Raw genomic sequence first — 22,017 nt, 5'->3', positions numbered from 1 at the left:
ATGAATTAAAAAAATTATTTTGCTTTTCAAATGTATTTGCTTAGAGGCTGCACAGTAATACAGTGGGTAGCACTGCTTCCTTACAGTAAGAAGGTCCTGTGTTCATGTCCTACCCTTGCCCTGGGTCGTTCTGCATGGAAGTCTTTCTGCAAGGTGAATTGGCTTCTCTAAATTCTCCTTAGGTGTGAGTGTGTGCATTAATGGTTGTTTGTCCAATTTGTCTCTGTGTTGCCCTGTGATAGACTGGCAACTTGTCCAGGGTGTACCCTGCCTCTTGCCCATTGACGGCTGGCACCAACACCCCTTATGACCCCAATAGAAAATGGATGGATATATTTATTTAACTTTACATATTTTACCCAGCGTTTCCTCTTCCTGGAAAGTTTCTAGTAACTTTTTCCTGTAATGAATCTTTTATGAATCTTTTTTGTTTTCTATCTTCTTTTTATGAAATGAGAATGAAAATATTTTACCTCTCATCACTGTTTTCCCTCCCTCCCAGAGGATAGATGCTGATCCAACCAATTTTCCATCACGCGTGTCCCTGTAGGGGTCACGATGGGTGCTAGTACCCATCTCCAGCTATCAATGGGCGAGAGGCGGGGTATACCCTGGACAGGTCGCCAGTCTGTCGCAGGGATAGATGTTGATGCCCATTCTTCTTTAAAATATTTGACAAATTTTTCATCCTTAAGCAATGATGTATTAAGTCTCCAGCTTTTGTTCTGTGGGGTTACTTCTTTATTTATTAAGGTTAAAGAAACAGAAGCATAATCACTGACAGCAAGAGGATGTACTACAGCATCTGAAATGTCAGACAGCAGCGAGCTGCTGATTAAGAAATAGTTAAAACGGGAGTAGGAATGATGGACATTTGAAAATAAATTATATTCCTTACTGTTAGGATGAAGAGATCGCCATGCATCGCAAAGACCATAATCAATGATGTATTGTTTGACTACATTTAATGATTGCCAACTGTGCTGAGTCCCTGTTGTATTCAACCTGCCTATTTCCACAAAGTTGTGGTCGCTCCCAATAAATAGAGAACAGTCCCCGTGTTTTGAAATTGCATGGAAAAGTTTGTGGAAGAATGAGGGGTCATCAGTATTTGGGCCATATAATTTGGTTGGTTTTTGAGCACTACACCTGCTGTTTGTTTCTGGAATGCTTTTGCTCTGCTGGTGTTATTAGCTGCAGTTGGAGTTTCAGATCAGCATTCTTGTTCTACCTCCATTTTTGAAAAGCAGCTCTGTTTATACATTTCTTATTTTATGACAGCATGCGTGAGGACTACATCAATATATATATATATAATATATATATATATATATATATATATATATATATATATATATATATATATATATATATATATATCTTGGTAAATGGCTTGTACTTGTATAGCTCTTTATCAAGACTGATGACCCCAAAGCGTTTAAGTTGGTTTATACTTACCGCATTGAACACAGGGCGCAAGAGTGTGTGCGGCAAAAGTGACGCAATCGTGCTCTCCCCATACCCGAGTGCAGGCCCTGCGAGATGCCCTGGCGCAAGGTCTTGCACCTCTAAATTGTTGTAAATTGACACAGCCCAAGCGCACAAGCCTCATTCAAAATAGGGAGATTTAAAGTAGCCCTCAACGAACCTGTGTTTTTGGCGAATACTGCAACTACATCTGTGTCAAGTATAAATGTCTACAGTGCTTTTATGGGCTCACACCAAGTCCACCCAGACCAGCGTGGCTATCCAGTGTGCGAATATAATCAGCCTTTACACTATTGTCAGTTATTCACCCATTTACGCATACATTCACAATCTGTGACGGTGGTGAGCTACATTGTAGCCACAGCTGCCCTGGAGCAGACTGACAGAAGCAAGGCTGTACAGTACCACATGCTTGTGTGAATGTCATTGCACAAAATGTAAATTGAATTGTAATAAAATTTGAACTCTGAAAGATGTACATGTCTCTGTTCTTCCTTAGCAGGACCCCTACGCTGACATAAAACTTACTATACAGCTCATAAAAAATCCATTATTTTTGTGTAATTCATGTAATCGGGCTAAATCAGTTGCATCTAAACTAATTAATCTAAAATAAAGTATTGCTGTAATTTGATTATTTTAGTAAGCCATGTAGCCTGTTGTAATCTTAGGTTTTGGACAGGTATAATACTGGAGTAGCCTCATTGTGCACGTGTGATGCTGCTTACAGAGGTCAAGTGAATGCCCAGACACATGAAAAATTGAGGGGAACATTGGTTCTGATGATCCTCTCTGCAGCTCTTATTCATTGCAGTTTGAACCTGTCAAGTTGTGTGGGTGACCTGAACCACACAGATTTGAATGTACACAAGACAATGATGGCAGTGAAGAAGGTGATCAGTAGCTGCTGAGGAAGGTTGCAGTTTTTGAGTTGTCGCAGGAAGTACAGTGTCTGCTGGGCCTCCATACAGATGGTGTCAATGTGTGAGGAACATCTCAGGTCCAAGGGTGGTTTCTAAGAACTAGAAGTAATCCACAGTAGACACAGTGTTGTGTTGCTCCAGATGGTTCTGTGCCCAGCAGTGGACCAGCCGAATCAACTGCTGTCTGTATGCAAACATCATTACCCTGGATCAGCCCAATGACAGTATTGCCATCTGTAAACTTTTTCACAGACGATTCTGCAGATGTACAATCTTAGTATACAGTGAAAAGAGGAGAGGGGAGAGGACACCCACCTGGGGGGCGACTGTGTTGATTGCTCTAGGGCGGGATAAGATGCTCACCAGCCTCACATGCTGCTGGTGGTCAGTCAGGAAGTTAGTAAACCACTGACAATGCTGGCATTCCAATGTGTTATGCTATTGTGTTTAAAGGGTTTTCTAATAAAGACCTGGACGAAAATCAGGTATCCACTGGAGGCACAGGAAGTGATGAGAGCTGGGTTACTCACTGCAGAAGTGTCTGGCAGGATGGCTAGGAGAGTTAGATCAGAGTCCAGAGAACAGGCCTGGGTCGTGCACGGCAGAGCTGAGAAACGTTGACAAATCCACGGTCTAGGCGAGGCTTGCAGGTTGAGGTACAAATCCATCTCATGGTCCAGAAATCAAAAACTTAGTAGAAGTCTGACAAGGGCAAGGCAGGATAGGGAAATCCTGGAAATGAGATCTAGGTCTATGATTCAAGATTTTTATCAGCCATTTGTGAGAGATCACATTGGAATTCTTGTGCAGGGCTCTTGTGATCAACAGAAAGACATAAAGAAACTTAAAAAAATAAAAATATAACAGTAATATATAACATTAGCAGGTAAGGTATTATGAAGTAACATTATAAAAACATTACATACTACAAAATGTGGATGTGCTGTATAGAAGGTGGTGGTGTGCAGAATAATAAATATAAAATATTTAGAAATAGACATGTTGTGGGGGGGTGTCACACATTCACATATTGCACAAGTAGTGACATAGTATTGTACATGTATTGTTATTCAGCAGATATTGTTTAGCCATCAGTCTGACCATGGTGGGGAAAAAAACGAGTTGTATGTGTGGTGATACTGTCCACTATGCTGTGTCTCAGGTTGTACGTGCAGCGTTTGTGTCTGAGCAGAGAGTGAGCTCAGACACAAACTAATCTGATGATTCTTTTTGCTCTTCTCTGACAGCGCTGCACATACATGAAGCCCAAGATAGGGAGTTTTGTCCCTCTAAATCTCCCTGCGGTCTTTATGACTATGCAGAGCCTTCCTCTCTGCCTGATCTATGGCGTTGAAGGAACCCTGGATACCTACTTGCAGAAGCTTTCAATAATATGCCGCTGGTTTTCTGTCTTAAATGAGCTTAAAAAGAACAGAACATAGGTGTGTGTTATGAGCTTGATTGTAGCAGAGCTGTGAGCCAGGCTGCCAGGTGCAATGCATGAGCTTACTTATCATGGTGCAGAAGGCATGGCATTGAGTGGACTGGAACAGATCATGACAAAAAAACAGTAAATCAAAAAGACTGGCTGTTGAGCGGAAAGAATTCACCAATAATCCGAGATTTTTACCTAATTTGTAATGCTTGGTGTGTAAAACTTGAATTATTTTGTTTTATCCAGGTTTTAGCTAGCAGAGTGAATGATCGACACGGCTGGCAGGTCCAATGTAGTGATTCTCTGCAGTTCATGTCTCTACACATACCCGAGGAGAACAGGTATAGTGCCCATATTTAAATACAAGCACCTGGATGTCCATGCTACCAGCCTGTAAGTGATTTTGCAGCTGATCACTGTTTCTATCACAGGTCGGTGGATATCCTGGAGCTGTCAGAGCAGAAGGACTTATTAAAGTTTCACTACCACACTCTCAGACTGTACTCTGCAATCTGCGCTTTGGGAAACAATCGAGTGGCTCATGCTCTCTGCTCACACGTTGATGAGGCACAGCTCCTTCAGGCTATAGAGAATAAGTATATGCCAGGTAACAGAGAATGAGGTTCACAGTCTGCACCTGAAACACAGAGTCCTGCACAGCTACCTTGTATGGGCCCTTCATTATTATCCTACATATTATAGGCTGTCCATAGTTTTGATAGATGTTCGGTGAAAGTTTGAAGCCAGTTAAGTGTTTAAAGGAACTATACCTGAATACATTTTTGTCTGGTTAAGAAAAATGCTTTTTACGCAATGTATTATGAGTCAAATTACATAATTTAATAATGACAATTGACTAATTGATTGGATGAATAGTGAGTTCAGGTTTTTTTTAGTAGGAATAAACAGTGCACTGGGGCCAACCTGGGATTCTGCCATAGCACAACGAGGTGCAGAGTTGTTGCTAAGCAGCAGCTCTTCCAAAGTGTGCAGGCCAGGGTATGTAAACATGACACCATGGCATGCATGTAAGCCCCAGATTCTACATCCTCTGTGCTTATTCTGTTCCGTTTACGCCGGACCGACAAAGCAAATACATTACATGAATTGGTAAGAACGGTTCCACATTCTGCATGACCATGCCGAACGTCACCATCATCAGACCTGCTTTCCATCGTTCAAATTACGGGACAACTCCAATTTTCTGTTCCAGTCCAGTCCATTGACTCTGACTGGATCAAGCTCAAAAATTACACATGTTTAGGCACATGTTTAGTTTTGTTCATGTCGACTTGGAGGAGAGACCAGGAGAGAGGTTTCTCATTGTGAAAAGACATTTGGAGTGGGGCTTACAATTCAAACTAAACTGTTCAAACTTACAATTTAAACTTCTCACTCACGGTTCAAATTTGTGCAGAATCAGGTATAGTTCCTTTAAGAAGTAAAACACATTTTAGGGAACCTTTTTCCAAAAACCGGGCATCATATTATAACATCACCCTACACCTAAATGCGTTCTGAACATTTAACACTGCTTCTCGGTATTTCTCAGCCTCTGCGGGAAGATTAAAGCTGCAGTAGGGAATTGTGAGAAAACCAAGGACTTAGCCTGGAAATTTAAACACCTTATAGGTCCCTCCCCCATGCTATCCTCATTTACAGATCCTCCCCTACAGCAGAGTCTGCCATGCTTCTCCAATGTTTACCTTTGTTTTATTTGAGGCTTTGTCTAATTATTTCTTTTTAGCTTGCTTTTCGTCATCGTTCTTCTGTTTACAGGTCTTTCTTTTCTGAGCAGGTTCAACTTGAGAAATCTTTCCTTTCCTACAGTTTTCCTGTAACATTAGATTGTTTTTGCAATCTTGAACTTAAATGATGGTATGCCCTGTGTGGGGGAGGGGTGTAAGCACTGTGTACACAAACATGATTGACACTGCTATGATTGGTTGCTTCTGACTGTCAGGATGCAGCTTGTAAGCTGCATGCTGAGCCTCTCTCCCTCTTTCTCTTTCCTGCGCAGCCTGATTGGTTCCACCTGTCAGGCTGTAATCAACCTCCTACTGCTCCCACCTGGTTCCACCCTTATTTATACTCACCTCAGTCTGTTCTTGCTCGCCGGTCCGTAGTGTTCACTCCCGTTCCGTCTCTGCCAGAATCCTTGTCAGCTCAGTTTTTTGTTACAGTCAGCCTGAAGACGTTGCTTCAACTTGGTTTTTGTTCAAGTAATTTCCCTAAGACTCTGCTCCATCGGAAGTTCTCTATTCCTGTCCTCGTCTCCCGCTGCTGTTCCACGTTCCCAAGTTCCTGAGTTGTTCCACGTTCTCAAGTTCCTGAGTTGTTCCACGTTCTCAAGTTCCTGAGCTGTTTCACGTTCTCAAGTTCCCACAGCTGCTCCATGTTCTCAAGTTCTGCAGCTGTTTCCACGGTTTCAAGTTCTGCAGCTGCTCGACGGTCAAGTCCGCAACTGCTCCACGTTCTCAAGTTCTGCAGCTGTTTCCACTGTCTCAAGTTCTGCAGCTGCTCGACGGTCAAGTCCGCAACTGCTCCACGTTCTCAAGTTCTGCAGCTGTTTCCACGTTCTCAAGTTCCTGAGCTGTTCCACGTTCTCAAGTTCCCGCTGCTGTTCCACGTTCTCAAGTTCTGCAGCTGTTTCCACGTTCTCAAGTTCTGCAGCTGCTCGATTGTCAAGTACCGCAGCTGTTCAACGGTTTCAAGTCCACCGCTCCAGAGTTTCCTCCCGGTCAGTCACCCATTACTCCTCCTGTCAGCCAGCTTCTGCATCCTTCATCCCCGTCCATAAAAGACTCTGGTTCCTCTCGTCATAAACCCTCCATTCTGTTCAATAAACTCACTCCAAGAACTAGCTCTGTGTGTGCGTGCTGTGTCCGGGTTCATCCAAAGACAAATCATGACATTACGGACCGGCCAAAAGGATGAACCCGAGCACGCAGAGAGCTTGGTGCAGAAGCTGGCAGGGTCTGCTCCACCTCTGCTCGGGGACTTCATGGATGCCCCGCCCATGGTCCGTGTAGTTTGGCTCGCTGTGTTGCGACGTCCACCTCCGACTGTGTTTCCGGGTTCGCTTTCCGTGCGGCCCGCCTCTGATGTAGCCCAGCGTAACTTCCTGCTGCCCAGCGTTTTCTAGTTTCTGTTTTGTTTTGAATAATTTTTTGGGTTCTTGTGTTTTGAGTTACTTAATGTTCCTCAGTTTTTCAGTATACCTTAGATTTCTTAGAGTTCTTCAGTTTTGGGTTTTTGTTGGTGTTCAAGTCCTGCTTTAGTTGCTAGTCTTTTTGGTATTCTTTACTGATTTAGAAGATTTGTTTCTGCTTTCTGTTAATTTGTTTAGGCTTAACCTTAGGTTTGGTTACCCTAGGATTTTTTGTGTTTTAGAATTATTTAGGAGTATTTTTCGTTTTCTTTAGAGTATTTGAGTTTCAGAGGACGCCCTCTGTTCGTGTTCCCTGGCATGTTAGGACGCCCTCCGTTCGTGTTCCGGCATGTTAGGACGCCCTCCGTTCTTGCTTCCCCTGACGTTTCCATACGCCAGTTCTTTCCCCAGGCGTTACCATACACCAGTTGTGCTCCAGCGTTTCTACACGCTGTTGAGCCCTAGTGTTATGGTCCGCCTGTACTTTCCCCTGGCGTTTCCATACGCCAGTTGTTTCCCTGGCGTTTCCGTACGCCCGTCCTCTCCCCTGGCTTTTCTGTACGCTAGTTGTGCTCCAGCGTTTCCGTACGCCGTTGAGCCCTAGCGTATTAGTACGCCTGTCTTGTCTCTCTAGTGTTCCCGTGCGTCTGTCTTTCCCCTTTAGCGCTGTTGCATGCCCGTTCCTTCCCCTGGCGCTGTGAGCGCCCGCTCTTTCCCCTGGCGCTGTGAAGCGCCCGTACCTTTCCTCTTGGCGTTTTCATACGCCCGTACCTTCCCCTTGGCGCTGTCGTGCGCCAGTTCCGCCTCAGCGTTTTCCTCACGTCCCGGCAATCTTTCCCTTGCGCCCCGGCGTTTCCCTCATGCCCCGGCAATCTCTTCCCTTGCGTCCTGGCGTTTCCCTCATGCCCCGGCGATCTCTTCTCTTGCGTCTCGGCGTTTCCCTCACGCCCCGGCAATCTTTTCCCTTGCGCCCCGCCGTTTCCCTCACGCCCTGGCATTCTCTTCCCTTGCGCCCCGGCGTTTCCCTCACGCCCCGGCGATCTCTTCCCTTGCGCCCCGGCGTTTCCCTCACGCCCCGGCGGGTTTCTGGCGTTTCGTTTCACTAGTAGTGCTCCAGCGTTTTCGTACGCTGTTGAGCCCTAGTGTTTCAGTACTCCCGTTCCTTTCCCTTGGCGTTCCCGTACGCCCGTTCCTTTCCCTTGGCGTTTCCGTACGCCCGTTCCTTTCCCTTGGCGTTTCCGTACGCCCGTTCCTTTCCCTTGGCGTTTCCGTACGCCCGTTCCTTTCCCTTGGCGTTCCCGTACGCCCGTTCCTTTCCCTTGGCGTTCCCGTACGCCCGTTCCTTCCCCTTGGTGTTTCTGTACGCTAGTTTTGCCCCAGCGTTTCCATACGCTGTTGAGCCCTAGCGGATCAGTCCGCCCGTTCCTTCCTCTGGCGTTTCCATACGCCCGGTCCTTTCCCCCGGCGTTTCTGTACGCTAGTTGTGCCCCAACGTTTCCGTACGCTGTTGAGCCCTAGCGTATCAGTCCGTCTGTCCTCCCCCCTGGCGTTTCCACACGCCCGTTCCTTCCCTTGGCGTTTCCGTACGCCCTTTCCTTCCCTTTGGCGCTGTCGTGCACCCGTTACTTCCCTTTGGCGCTGTCGTGCGCCCGTTCTTTCCCCTGGCGCTGTCGGGCTCCCCAGTGTTCTCTAGCCCTTTTGGTTCCCTGTGTTCTCTAGCCCCTTTGGTTCCTCCATGTTTTCTGGCCCTTTGGTTCCTCCGTGTTTTCTGGCCCTTTGATTCGCCAGTGTTCTCTATCCTTAGGTCCCTAGTGTTCTCTAGTCTCTGGTCCTACGTGTTCTTGACCTTTTGGTTCCCTATATTCTCTGGTCCTTGGGTTTTCTGTGTTCGCTGGCTCTTTGGTCCCTCAGTATTCAGTTTTGACTCTGCAGCTGCTCGACGGTCAAGTCCGCAACTGCTCCACGTTCTCAAGTTCTGCAGCTGTTTCCACGGTCTCAAGTTCTGCAGCTGCTCAACAGTCAAGTCCGCAACTGCTCCACGTTCTCAAGTTCTGCAGCTGTTTCCACGTTCTCAAGTTTCTGAGCTGTTCCACGTTCTCAAGTTCCCGCTGCTGTTCCACGTTCTCAAGTTCTGCAGCTGCTCAACGGTCAAGTCTGCAACTGCTCCACGTTCTCAAGTTCTGCAGCTGTTTCCACGTTCTCAAGTTCCTGAGCTGTTCCACGTTCTCAAGTTCCCGCTGCTGTTCCACATTCTCAAGTTTTGCAGCTGACTCTGGTTCCTCTCGTCATAAACCCTCCATTCTGTTCAATAAACTCACTTCAAGAACTAGCTCTGTGTGTGCATGCTGTGTCCGGGTTCATCCAAAGACAAATCATGACACTGACCAGGAGTGTCATATCGCTTCAAATGGCAGTAGGACCACTGGGAGGAGTCAGAGAAAGTTGATTTATTTTACAGATTATCTGACTCATATTTTATTGTCAGTACATAGTAACAGTTTTAACAAACTTGTAATGAATACATATTTTCAAAAGTTACCTACTGCAGGTTTAATATTCAGCTTTACAGATTTATTCCCATGCAAGTTTAAAGTGTGTGTTGGATTGTTGCTCCATTGGAGCTCCAAAATGTGTTCAACAATAAGTACCCCCAAACATAAGAGTGTGTGTAACAGTCTCACTGTGAGGTATTCAGAGCATACATCCAGCGTTTGCACAGGTCTGACCAGAAACAGCTATTTTCTGTTTACATCAACAATTCACTTCCAGACAGAGTGGACTTTACTGTTCCTGGAACGAGCTGTGGCTACTTTAACTCATGTTAAAAATAGCTCTGTTCAAGTTAAAGTTCACACAAAACATTTATAGCAATCTAGATTGTTGATTGAACAAGCAGTTGTGCAGCTGTGCATTCAGACAAATATCCTTATTGCTTGTTTCAGCAAGAAACTAGCAATCTATTAAGAATAAATGTGAACAGAATTAAAAAATGTCCTTAGTACTTAACTGATGCTAAATGTCTCCTGTCTATTTCTGGGATCTGTGACCCACTAAAAACAGGGGACATATTTGATAAGGAATTGGCCAACTGTTGCAAATGCAATTATAGATCAAAGAAAAATTCTCTTTATCTTGACATTTTTGAAAACAGAGTTTTGTGTAATGATTATAAAATGTGTAACCAGAATCTGGTTGATGTTTCGCTGCAGGTTTGCTTCGTGCGGGCTACTATGACCTCCTCATTGACATCCACCTGAGGAGTTATGCAACAGCTCGATTGATGATGAATAATGAATACATTGTGCCCATGACGCATGAAACCAAAAGCATCACTCTGTTTCCAGATGACCTGAAGAAGCATGGCCTGCCAGGCATTGGGCTCAGTACATCCCTGAGACCCAGAATGCACTTTTCCTGTCCAAGTTTTATACGTATGACTGAATCCTCATTCCACGACAATGGAAACAGTGGATCAGGAAATTGTTTCCAGTACAGCCCTGAATTCCCATTAGATATTTTAAAAGTTAAAACTATTGAGATGCTGACAGAGGCAGTGCGGGAAGGCAGCATGCATGTGCGGGATCCAGTAGGGGGCAGTACAGAGTTACTCTTTGTTCCTCTCATCAAGCTGGTCTACACCATGCTTATTATGGGAATTTTCCAAAATGAAGATCTGAAGAACATTCTCCAGCTCATTGAACCATCTGTGTTCTCTGAACGAAGACACGGACAAGAAAAGATTCCCAGTGAACCGGAGTCGCTGAAGAATGTGGAAACAGCAGGAAGAGTAGAGGATGGAGCAAGGAACCTGCCAAATGAAGGACTACTACAGATGAAGCTACCAGAGCCTGTTAAACTTCAGGTAATGCCCCTCTCTTCTCTGTCTGTGAATGATCCTGAATCTAACATAAAATAAAATAAAACTCTCTGCTCAGAAATAAAATGGAGCCGTCCACCTCTGCGTTTTTCCATTTCAGGGTGGGGGTTGCTGGTTAGGGGTCGGTCATACTTACATGTTAACAAAAAATAACCCAGTAAACTAGATTGTCTCTTAGAAAGAAAAACAATTTATAATGCAGAATATGCACAACTTTTTTTCCATGCTTACACGTGGACAACTTAGTTTTCAGATCTTTTATTACAAATAAAATGGATAAAAAGTAAATTTAGACTAAGTATTCTTGCAAATTTCAAATCTGTTTAAAGTTCTCTGTTACTTTCACAGTGATGACTCAAAGGCCTAGTCCTCTTGTCCCTAAACTTGCAAATTTTTAGCACCAGCATTAAAATTTATTATAAAGTTTTTAGAGTCACTCTTTTTACTTTGCATGTGGGTAGTGTAGAAATGCAAAGTCAGACAGTGATACATTGACCAATAAAGCTAGACTGTTAAAAGATTTTCACAATTCACTGTTGCACATCTGGACAGAAAGTAGATGCTTTATGAACATATGAGGTGTATGCCTTGTTATACTTTATCTTAGTGTTTTTTTAAATAAATAAATAAAACTGGTTGTTAACATACAAAAGAGTACCATCAGGCTACCAAACGATGGCTAGTGCTCTGATGGACACTGAGTCATGTTTGAAATAACAGCATTGGAAGAGGGAGACAATTGGACCTGGAGACCTCCACCCCTGTACAGCTTTGGCTGGTTTCTCTTCTCAAAAATGCCTTCCTTTACTACCTTTTCAAACCAATCTTCCTCTCTATCCAAGATGAGAACATCTTCATTCCTAAAAAGTGTAAACCACAGAGTCTTGGCCTGATGATGTTGCTGTTCTATGCTGGGCCATCCTTCTGGCGAGTGACAGCTTTGCTTCCCCAATGTGTAACTGGTCACAGTCCTCCTTGCACTTATCAGCACATACAACATTGCTCTGTTTATGCCAGAGGACCAGATCTTTGGGGTGAACCAGTTATTGCCCTAATGCGTTTTGTAATTTGAAAGCCACTGGGACGTTATGTTTGGAAAACACAATTCTCAGTTTCTCTGAAACTCCCACAACATAGGGGATGACTACTGGTCTGGGTCTGGGTTTGAGGTCCTCCTTTTCACCCAATGGTTGGCTGGAGCCTGGTTTGGGTTTTTTGTCTGCTTTGAGGAAAACCCAGTTGGGATAACAACATTGCTCTTGTGCAGGGGTGTCAAACTCCAGTCCTTGAGGGCTGGTGTCCTGCAACTTTGAAAAAACAACCCCAAAAAAACCAGAGCCAAATAATGACAGGAGTCCAGATGGGTATATCATGATCAGAAATTTAGTGGGACTGTAGCACACAATAAAACAGCTAATAGAACTAATAACCATTGGAATTTAAGATATTGAAGAAACCAAGACAGTTTTTAACATAACAGGAAACAGACCACGTACCATTACAGTCTTGCTTTTCCTACATGGCCTCAAATTTTCATCCATTTTCCAGCATGTCCTCTTATTGCAAGGTGCTGATTGTGTGTGTGTGTGTGTGTGTGTGTGTGTGTGTGTGTGTGTGTGTGTGTGTGTGTGTGTGTGTGTGTGTGTAGATGTGTCATGTGCTGCAGTACCTGTGTGACTGTCAGGTGCGACATCGTATTGAGGCGGTGGTGGCCTTCTCTGATGACTTTGTGGCATGTCTCCAAGACAACCAGCGCTTTCGCTACAATGAGGTGATGCTGGCTCTCAACATGTCTGCTGCGCTCACTGCCAAGAAAACCAAAGAGTTTAGATCTCCCCCACAGGAACAGGTAGGAATATCCCCATGGCAACAGATTGTGTTATTAAAGTCAGAAAAGTGGAGAAAAAATGGGAAAACCTGAAAGAAATCATACTGGGGAGGGGGGGGGGGGACTTTACCTGATCACTTTACTTGAAAATTATGCAATTGAGATTGATAAAAGAATTCCAGCTTGAATAAATACATAATAGTTCTGTTCAGGCCAGCTGACAGCATTGCCTGGGCCTGGGACAGCACTGTCTTTTTAGACTCTTATCCGTTCTGCTCTCTGACCATCACAGTTCCCTGTTGCATGTCTCCCTATAACTTGGAATGTATTAGGTGTTGTGTGTCCCAGTCTCAACTATTGATTAAATTTTCAAGAATCAATTCGATTCCAATTCGGATTCTCAAGATTTAGAATAGATTTTTTTTTTCGATTTGATTCAATTCAATTCGATCCAATCCAATCTCAAATTGGAATCCTGGTATTAAAAACATTTTTTAGCTGTTACATGAATTTCGTGTAGTTATGCGACATATATATCCCAGTATCATATTAACATCCATCCATCCATTTTCCAACACGTCTATCCCTTTTTTTTGGGGTCGCGAGGGGTGCTGGTGCCTATCTGCAGCTGTCATTGGGCGAGAGTCTATCAACAGTCTATCGCAGGGCAACACAGAGACAAACAAAAGTAATGGTATCTGTAAATAAAATAATGGTGATGGCTGTAAGGACCAAACCCTCTCCCTGCATTTTGAAACAATTGTTTTCACAAATATGCTGTGGGTCAGAATAGAACAGAAGCTCTGCACAGCTTTCAGATACAAAACAAAATGGCTCTCAGTGAGGAGCCAACTCCCGTTGTTCACTTCATCGAAGCTCTAAGAGCTGTTTCATTCACCACTGACCCATCACTATTTGGCTCGCAGATACTGCTGAATGGTGCACATGAGGGGGATTTTAGAAGTAGGTATACGCAATGTTGACTGAAAAATAAGTGGTATATATCATATGTCCGCGTGTGCCCTGGACTACACCAGTGGTCTCAACTCAACGATACAGGATAATCCTATAGTTTCCACCAGTAAGCTCTAGCTGACACCATTACAGGGGGTCCAGATTTTGTCATGATTTGGGTTTTTGTTTGTTTTGCCTTTGGACTTCTCTTCAGTTGGTCACCTCTCAGCCACCAGCCACTATCCTGTCAGCTCTGCCCCAGTCAATTAGTCCACATCTACTTAACCTGCTGCCATTAATTAGATTAAACTCTGGTCACCTGTTCACCCTGCCGGACCGTCTCGTCTCTTCTCTTCTCTTCTCGTCTCTTCTCTTCTCTTCTTGTCTCTTCTCTTCTCTTCTCGTCTCTTCTCTTCTCGTCTCTCACCTTACTTCCATCTCATGTTGGATCGGCCTGTGTGACGTTCCCTGCTCTACCAGATCTTGTGTGCTCAGCCAGCAGGACTCTTCAGCTAAGTTGCCTGTGTCTGCATGCTGCAGTTTTGCTGGTTTCTTTGTGAGTCCAAGCCGTTTGCTCTGCCCGTTCTGGTGGTTCCCTGGTCTACACCGCCTGCTCTGGTCTCCTGTTCATCCCTGCCTGCCTGCTCCTTCAACCAAGATTCATCTGCCGAGTCTGGTTCTGTTTGTCTGCCTCACCCATCACTACTCATCTTTACAATAAACCTTTTTTAACGTATCTCTGTGTCCGGCTGAATATCGAGTTCACCAGCTGAAATCTTTACAGATTTCCCAATTTGTGTGGGACATTTTTTTTCACATTCACATTCAATGACTGGGTCCGATTCAAAAAAAGCAAAAATGTTATTCCACATACACTTTTCTGAAAGGAGAGCTGCTATCGGCGTTAATGAGAGCTGCGTTGGCTGTCAATCAAAATGACAGCAGCGTCTCACCTCATGAGCAGCTGCACACCAGGATGTTGGTAAAATAAAACTAAATGTGTTCCACCCCCACCCCCACCCCCTCAGAAAAACTTAGAACAGTTGGGGGTTGTGTTGATTCCTCTCCAGCAGTTGAAGAGCGAGAGGCAGGGACACGGCGCTACAGGTGAAGAGCTGGAACTGCTCACCGCTGTTCCAGCTCTTCCTCTGCAGCTCTGTTAACACGAACTGTAGCAGGAATTACAGATGCTCACAAGCTTTGAAAAATGCCGAAACAGCTCAGCAAAAAGCAGGGTTTAACTGAGCTATGAACAGACAGTGCTGTGAACTGAGCGTCTGCAGCCCATTCATTAAAGGTTATTTTCTATGTGAGGAAATTTGTTTCTTCCTACGTCATTTTCTGATACTGACCATGCGATTTGACGGCTCACCTGAAGTGCAAAGACAAAACAGAAGTGCCGCTGTTGAAAACATAGGCGGGGCTGAATAAGGTGAATAATCTAACGATCAGAGCCCCGAGTTCTACGTCTGAAGGAAAGAACAAGAGAGCTCTCCCAAATCCAAACTTTTTTTTTGTTTATATTAAACTCAAGTTATTTGTACAGATGCTATTTGTAAGAACAGTTGTCAAACCTATTTTGTTTTCCAGATCAACATGCTGCTGAACTTCAAGGACAACAAGCAGGACTGTCCCTGTCCGGAATACATCCGGGAGCAGCTGCTGGACTTCCATGAAGATCTGATGAGACACTGTGGTGTGTTTCACAATCCTCCAAACAATTCTTGCTGCAGAAACTTAAACAAAGAAAGAAATCCATTTAAAAATAAGGGTCCACAATATTTTCAAATGAATGAGCTACAAGTAATTATTTCTTTGTGTTAATACTGTGTAGAGTTGGATGAGGAGAGAGGAATGGATGGTGACAATGATTTCACCATTCGAGGTCGTCTCATGTCGCTGGTGGAGAAGGTGTCCTACCTTAAAAAGAAGATGGGAGGCTTGCCGAAGGAAAAAAAGGACAGAAAACCCAGTAAGATATTACACAACATTTTGCCACCACTCTATGTTACTCCAGGAGGATGGTGTTTTCAGGGTGTTATGCAGTGTTGCTGTTTTCCAATTCATGCTCTATTTTGATTGGAGAGCAAAAGGTTAAATTTTGATCACCATCTCCTTGGTCTTAGTGGTGTTTAAGCACAGATGTTTTTTCTCACACCAGTCCACAACGTCTCTGATAACCGACCAGTACTCCAGCTCGTTCCCCTCAGACACACAGCCCACAATGTCCGAATCATCAGAGAACTTCTGAAGGTGCTGCAGAGTGCCACCCCTGACTGACAGCCGTTCAGCCGCACGTGCTGAGGGAGGTCAGTGAGGTAGTCAATGGTCCAGTCAGCTAGATGTTTGTCCACCCTCGCGTCCACCAGCTTCTCCCTCAGCAGCACCAGTCTGATGGTGTTGAAAGTGCTGGAGAAGTCAAAGAACATGACTCTCACAGCGCTCCTGGTGGTCTCCAGGTTGGGGCTCACCACGGTGTGCAGGTGCCAGGATGAGTCGCTCCATGGTCTTCATCAGGTGGGAGGTCAGGGTGACTGGTCAAGTTTTGTTCACCTTCAAGTCTTGAGATTTTTGACTTTCATGGACAAGTAGTCACTACACCTGTTAATATTTGAAGTTAGTGTTGTGCCAAAAGAGTTATTCTCAACAAGATTTACATAATAATAGTTATATAATGACTATTATTATTATAATGGTATATATATATATATATATATATATATATATATATATATATATATATATATATATATATATATATATATATATATATATATGTGTATATATATATATATATATATATATATATATATATATATGTGTGTGTGTGTGTGTCTTTGTGTATGTTTGTATATGTATATATTTGTGTATAAAAAATGTATCAGTAGCTGAGTTTTGCAACATACATTTATCAGAATATTCTTTTACCTTTAACCCCACTAAGACTATTTAAATGCACTGAACCCTTTGTTTTTATAGCTATAGTTTTAAAGTTCCCAGCAAAAAAAAACCAAGAAAACATGAAAATTAGTTTAATATTCAGCGAGTTATAGTTGATTCAAATTGATTCTGTGCCTCCTCAACACATTACACTGAGCAGAACTGTTGACCTCCCGAAGATGGCGCCCCGAAATCTCATCAGCGCCCATAGGCGAAAGCGGTCAATGCAAGGTCTACTCTTATATTACAGTCTGTCTATCGTTGCACCGGCAGGCCAGGTCAGCTGGATGTCGGCCCTTCCAGCCAACATCCAGATTCAAATGCTGGCTTTTCAAATAGGCGTAAAGCCACTGAAAAATTTAACGAGCAAGAGAGATCAGAGTTGCACAGCGAGTCAATACAAGCTGTCTGCTTTGGATGACGTCCCCATTAGACCCTGGTTGCGTGCACTGAAGTGTACATGACAATAAAGTAGTACATATTAATCCATTTATTTATTGTATTTTAATTAGGCCTGTAGGCTCATAGGTCTTTTGTCCAAAAAAATAAAATATTTCACAGCACCCCTGTTCAAAATTATTTCCAGCAGCCCTGTGGTCCGGTACTGCGTATGCAGGAGGCAAAGGGAGAGAGCGGCTGCCAGATAAAGCCTTCATTCAGAACCAGTCATGGCTGCACGCTGGAACACCATTTAGTCTGTTTATAAGTTTTGTTTTTATTAATTCTGCATTTTTAATTACATGCACCGTGTTTCTGTGCCTCCACGGCCACGCTCTTACTGCTCCTCTCACCTCCCTTCCCTCTGACCCAGGTACTTTTATCAGTGGTCACCATTCAAAACGTGAATCACTAAGTTTATGACCTCACACCCTTAGCAAAATATGCCAGTTAACTACAATAGGAGAGTTAGTAGCTGTGTTTCATGCTCTTTTGTTTTTTAATGATACAGAACCAGTGGTGCTTCGGTGGGCGTGCTGCCTTGTGCTTGAAATCAGGTGCACATAATTACGTTACATGTAATTTAGGTGCCCACTTTTAAGGGTCCTTTTAAGGAACTTGTAACATCAGCCGTTTTAGCTCAGACCCATTATTCCTGCTTTCCCCTTTAAAGGAGCCCTCTAGAGTCTTTATATATGCATTTTCCCACTGTTTATCCCTCGCGTGCAGGGATCCAATGGGGGTAAAATCCGCCTACCTCACCGCCTAAGCGGTGAGGTAGGCGGATTTTACCCCCTACCTCACCGCTTCACTCCATTTTCTGATCCGCTTTAACCCTCATGGGGTCGCGGGGTGCTGGTGCCTATCTCCAGCGTTCACAGGGCGAGAGGCGGGGTACTGTGATGAATTTAGGAGGACCCAAGAAATACCCGAAAACAAGTGAGTACAAAAATAATCTCAGTCTTTATTTTTGACGCTGCGGCTCGGTCCCTGGTTCGGCTCGCACTCTGCGACAGGCCGCTCCTGAAGGCAGAGTCTCAGGTTAGTGACCAGCAGACATTAACAGGTTTGTTAGAGAGAAGTGAGGTCACTAACCTGGACGTGCTGAGGGCAGAACTCTGACTCCTTGTTACGAAGGCGTCCGAGAGGGGGTTATCCAGGGCTCTTTAGTCCAGGTCCGGTCCGGGTCTTTGTCAGGGGGAAATCCGTTTAGTTCAGGCAGCGGTCTCCAAGGGGGAATCCAATAGAGCGTCCAGGTCCAGGTCCAGGTCAAATCCAGAAGGCACAGACAGAACAGGGGGGGAGCAGGCGAACTCGTTTACTCACAGACAGGCTGGGGTCGGAATCACGGTGAGGCAGTCCAAAACTCTGAGGCTGACAGGCAGAACCCAGGCAGGCAGACAAATCCAAAGGGGCAGGCAGGTATCCAAAAAACAGAGGCAGAACAGGTCGAGAGGCAGACAGGCAGACAGGAATTTCAAAAATGCTGGAAGCGCTCACCGTATGGCTAGAGACGTTCTGGCACTGGAGGCTACGCTGAGCAGAGCTTTTAAGCAGCCAGGGTGGAGACAGACACAGGTGTGCTGATTGCAATCAGCAGCTCCAGTGCCAGAAACGTTACAGAGCCCCCCCCTCAAGGGCGGATTCCAGACGCCCCAGGTTGGTCTGGATGGGCTCTGTGGAAGTCCCTAATGAGGGATTTGTCCAAGACGTGGCGAGCCGGAACCCACTGCCGTTCCTCAGGGCCATAACCCTCCCAGTCGATGAGGTACTGGGTGCCTCGACCCCATTTACGAGACTTGAGGATCCTCTTCACGGTGTAGACCGGAGAGCCATCCACCAGGCGGGGGGGAGGTGGGGGCGTGGTGGTGGGAGACAGGCTGGAGGTGTTGACAGGCTTGATACGGGATACGTGGAAGGTGGGGTGAACCTTCATGGTAGAAGGCAGACGGAGACGGACCGCCACAGGATTGATGATTTTGATGATGGGGAACGGTCCAATGAAGCGTGGCGCCAGCTTCTTGCTGTCCACCCTCAGAGGAAGGTCCCTGGTGGACAGCCAAACCCTATCTCCCACTTGATAGGTTGGAGCAGGGACCCGCCGACGATTGGCTGCACGGGACTGACTCTGAGATGCGCCGAGTATGGCCTTCCTGGCCCTTCTCCAGGCTCGCCGACATCTCAGAGCAGAAAGACGGGCGGACGGGACTCTGGACTCAACCTCTTCTGTGGTAAAAACTGGCGGTTGGAAACCGTACACCACATAGAAGGGAGAGAGGCCAGTAGAGGAGGAGGGTGTAGCGTTTATCGCATGTTCCACCCAAGGTAAGTTCTGCGCCCACTTGGAGGGGTCCGCCTGGCAGAAAAGGCGGATCTTCGTCTCGACCTCCTGGTTCATCCGTTCAGTTTGTCCATCTGACTGGGGGTGGAAACCGGAGGAGAGATTTACAGAAATCCCCAGCATCGCACAGAACTCTCTCCAATAGCGAGCCACAAACTGGGGACCCCGATCTGACACAATGTCAGAGGGCAGACCGTGCAGCCTGAAAACCTCCCTGGCAAGGATGAACCCCATCTCCTTGGCAGAGGGAAGCTTGTTAAGGGGGACCAGATGGACCATTTTGGAAAAACGGTCAACGACCGTGAGGATGACCGTGTGACCGTCAGATGAGGGGAGACCCGTGATAAAGTCCATAGAGAGGCTGGACCACGGTCGAGGAGGGACTGGGAGAGGATGAAGCAAGCCAGAGGGGGGACGACGAGACACCTTAGCCTGGCTACAGGAGGAACAGGCTGCGACAAACTCCCCGACGTCTCTGACCAGAGACGGCCACCAGAACTGAGACCTGATGAAGCGAATGGTCTTGCTCACGCCTGGATGGCCGTATAACCGGGAGCTGTGACAGAACTCTAGCACTTTTGATCTGAGTTCAGGAGGGACAAAGAGCCTGTCCTTGGGGCAGGCTTCGGGCATCTGGACAGAGACGAGGGATTCCCTTACCTCCCTCTCTAGTTCCAGGCGGGAGACAGCACACCTCACAGAATCCGGCAAGATGAACCCCTGTTCCTCCTCCGGATCCCCCTCGTTAGCCTCGAAGACCCTTGACAAGGCATCCGGCTTGGTGTTTTTCGACCCCGGTCTGTAAGAGAGGGTGAAACTGAACCGACTGAAAAATAGTGCCCACCTGGCCTGCCTGGGGTTGAGTCTTTTTGCTGTCTTGAGGTACTCCAGGTTGCGATGATCAGTCCAGACTAGGAAAGGTATCTTGGAGCCCTCGAGCCAATGCCGCCACTCTTCAAGGGCCAGTTTAACTGCCAGAAGTTCACGGTTGCCCACATCGTAGTTCTGCTCAGAACTGGATAACCTCCTGGAAAAGAAAGCACAGGGGTGCACACGACCATCCTCCCCCTGCTGGCTGAGGATGGCTCCGACTCCAGAGCTAGAAGCATCCACCTCTACTATGAATTGCTTCTCAGGGTCAGGAGAAACGAGGACCGGGGCTGAAGTGAACAGCTCTTTAAGGCGCCTGAAAGCCTTGTCTGCCTGATCATTCCACATATACTTAGTTTTACAAGAGGTGAGGGCGTGGAGAGGAGAGGCTACCTGGCTGTAGTTCTTGATAAACCTCCTATAAAAATTAGCAAATCCCAGAAATCTCTGGAGTTGCTTACGGTCCACCGGAGCAGGCCACTCCGTTACGGCCCGAACCTTGGCTGGGTCCATGGCAATCTGCCCAGGCGACAGAATAAAACCAAGGAAGGATGTAGAAGTAGTATGAAACTCGCATTTTTCTGCTTTAACATAAAGTTGATTTTGAAGGAGGCGGAGGAGGACAGAGCGGACGTGTTGCTTATGAGAAGCCAGGTCCTTAGAATAAACGAGAATATCATCAAGATAAACGAATACGAACCGGCCGATCATGTCCCCAAGAACCTCATTAACCAGGTTCTGAAAGACTGCTGGGGCATTAGTTAGGCCAAAAGGCATCACCAGGTATTCGTAATGGCCGGTGGGGGTGTTAAAAGCGGTCTTCCACTCGTCTCCCTCTCTAATCCGGACTAAGTGGTAGGCGTTACGGAGGTCCAACTTGGTAAAAACTTTAGCCCCTTGGACCTGGTCAAAAGCAGAGTTCATCAAGGGAATAGGATATCGGTTCTTAACCGATATGTCATTTAGGCCCCTATAATCAATGCAAGGGCGGAGGGAGCCGTCCTTCTTTTCAACAAAGAAAAATCCCGCTCCAGCTGGAGAGGACGAAGGACGGATGATGCCTGCTCTTAGGGATCCATTAATGTAGTCCTGCATGGCCTGGGATTCTGGAGGGGATAATGAGTAAAGGCGGCCTCTGGGTGGAGCGGCGCCTGGTAACAGGTCAATCGCACAATCATATGGGCGATGAGGAGGTAAACTCGTGGCCTTGGCCTTATTAAAGACCTCCTTTAAATCATGGTAAACGGAAGGAACTCTGGACAGGTCCGGGTAAAACTCGTCTGCTTTACCTTCGGGAGAGCGGGGAGGGTGAGCAGAGGACAGACAGGACTCGGAGCACGAAGAGGCCCAACCCGTAATCTCGTTACGCCTCCAATCAATCTGGGGGTTGTGTTTGCGGAGCCAGGTAGCGCCCAGGATCACTGGAACCTGCGGGGAGTCAATAACCATAAAGGTGAGTCTCTCCTTATGATTACCTCCCAAGGTCATCTCCACCGGCTCAGAGAGGAGGCGTGATTGGTTGAGCTCGTGCCCATCCAGGGCGAGAACGCTGCGGGCTGAAGAGGCGTTCTGTAGTGGGAGGTTAAGCTTCCTGGCCAGGCCCTCGTCCAGAAACTCAGTGTCGGCTCCAGAATCAATAAAAACCGAGAGCCTGTGGGACTGTGAGGAGAAAGACAAGGTAGCAGGAATTAAACGGTTAGGTGGGACAGCAAGCTTGGTGTAGCTCAGTAGGGATGCCCCACCCCCTACTGAGCTTGGTCTTTTAACGGGCA

At 45.9% G+C, this 22,017-nt stretch overlaps 1 protein-coding gene across 1 annotated transcript in view; it reads left to right on the top strand.

The window, feature by feature from the left end:
• Nucleotides 1–22,017, top strand: part of ryr2a (ryanodine receptor 2a (cardiac)) — a 597,233-nt gene that overhangs the window by 291,205 nt on the left and 284,011 nt on the right. The window contains exons 37-42 of the mRNA XM_036142377.1: nucleotides 4,093–4,187; nucleotides 4,278–4,453; nucleotides 10,207–10,859; nucleotides 12,523–12,723; nucleotides 15,247–15,352; nucleotides 15,491–15,628. Coding sequence (XP_035998270.1) covers nucleotides 4,093–4,187; nucleotides 4,278–4,453; nucleotides 10,207–10,859; nucleotides 12,523–12,723; nucleotides 15,247–15,352; nucleotides 15,491–15,628 — 1,369 coding nt within the window. The remainder of the gene's footprint in view (nucleotides 1–4,092; nucleotides 4,188–4,277; nucleotides 4,454–10,206; nucleotides 10,860–12,522; nucleotides 12,724–15,246; nucleotides 15,353–15,490; nucleotides 15,629–22,017) is intronic.

This window comes from Fundulus heteroclitus, chromosome 10, assembly GCF_011125445.2.
Source record: "Fundulus heteroclitus isolate FHET01 chromosome 10, MU-UCD_Fhet_4.1, whole genome shotgun sequence".
NCBI lineage: Eukaryota > Metazoa > Chordata > Actinopteri > Cyprinodontiformes > Fundulidae > Fundulus > Fundulus heteroclitus.
This window is presented reverse-complemented; position numbering and strand designations above follow the sequence as displayed.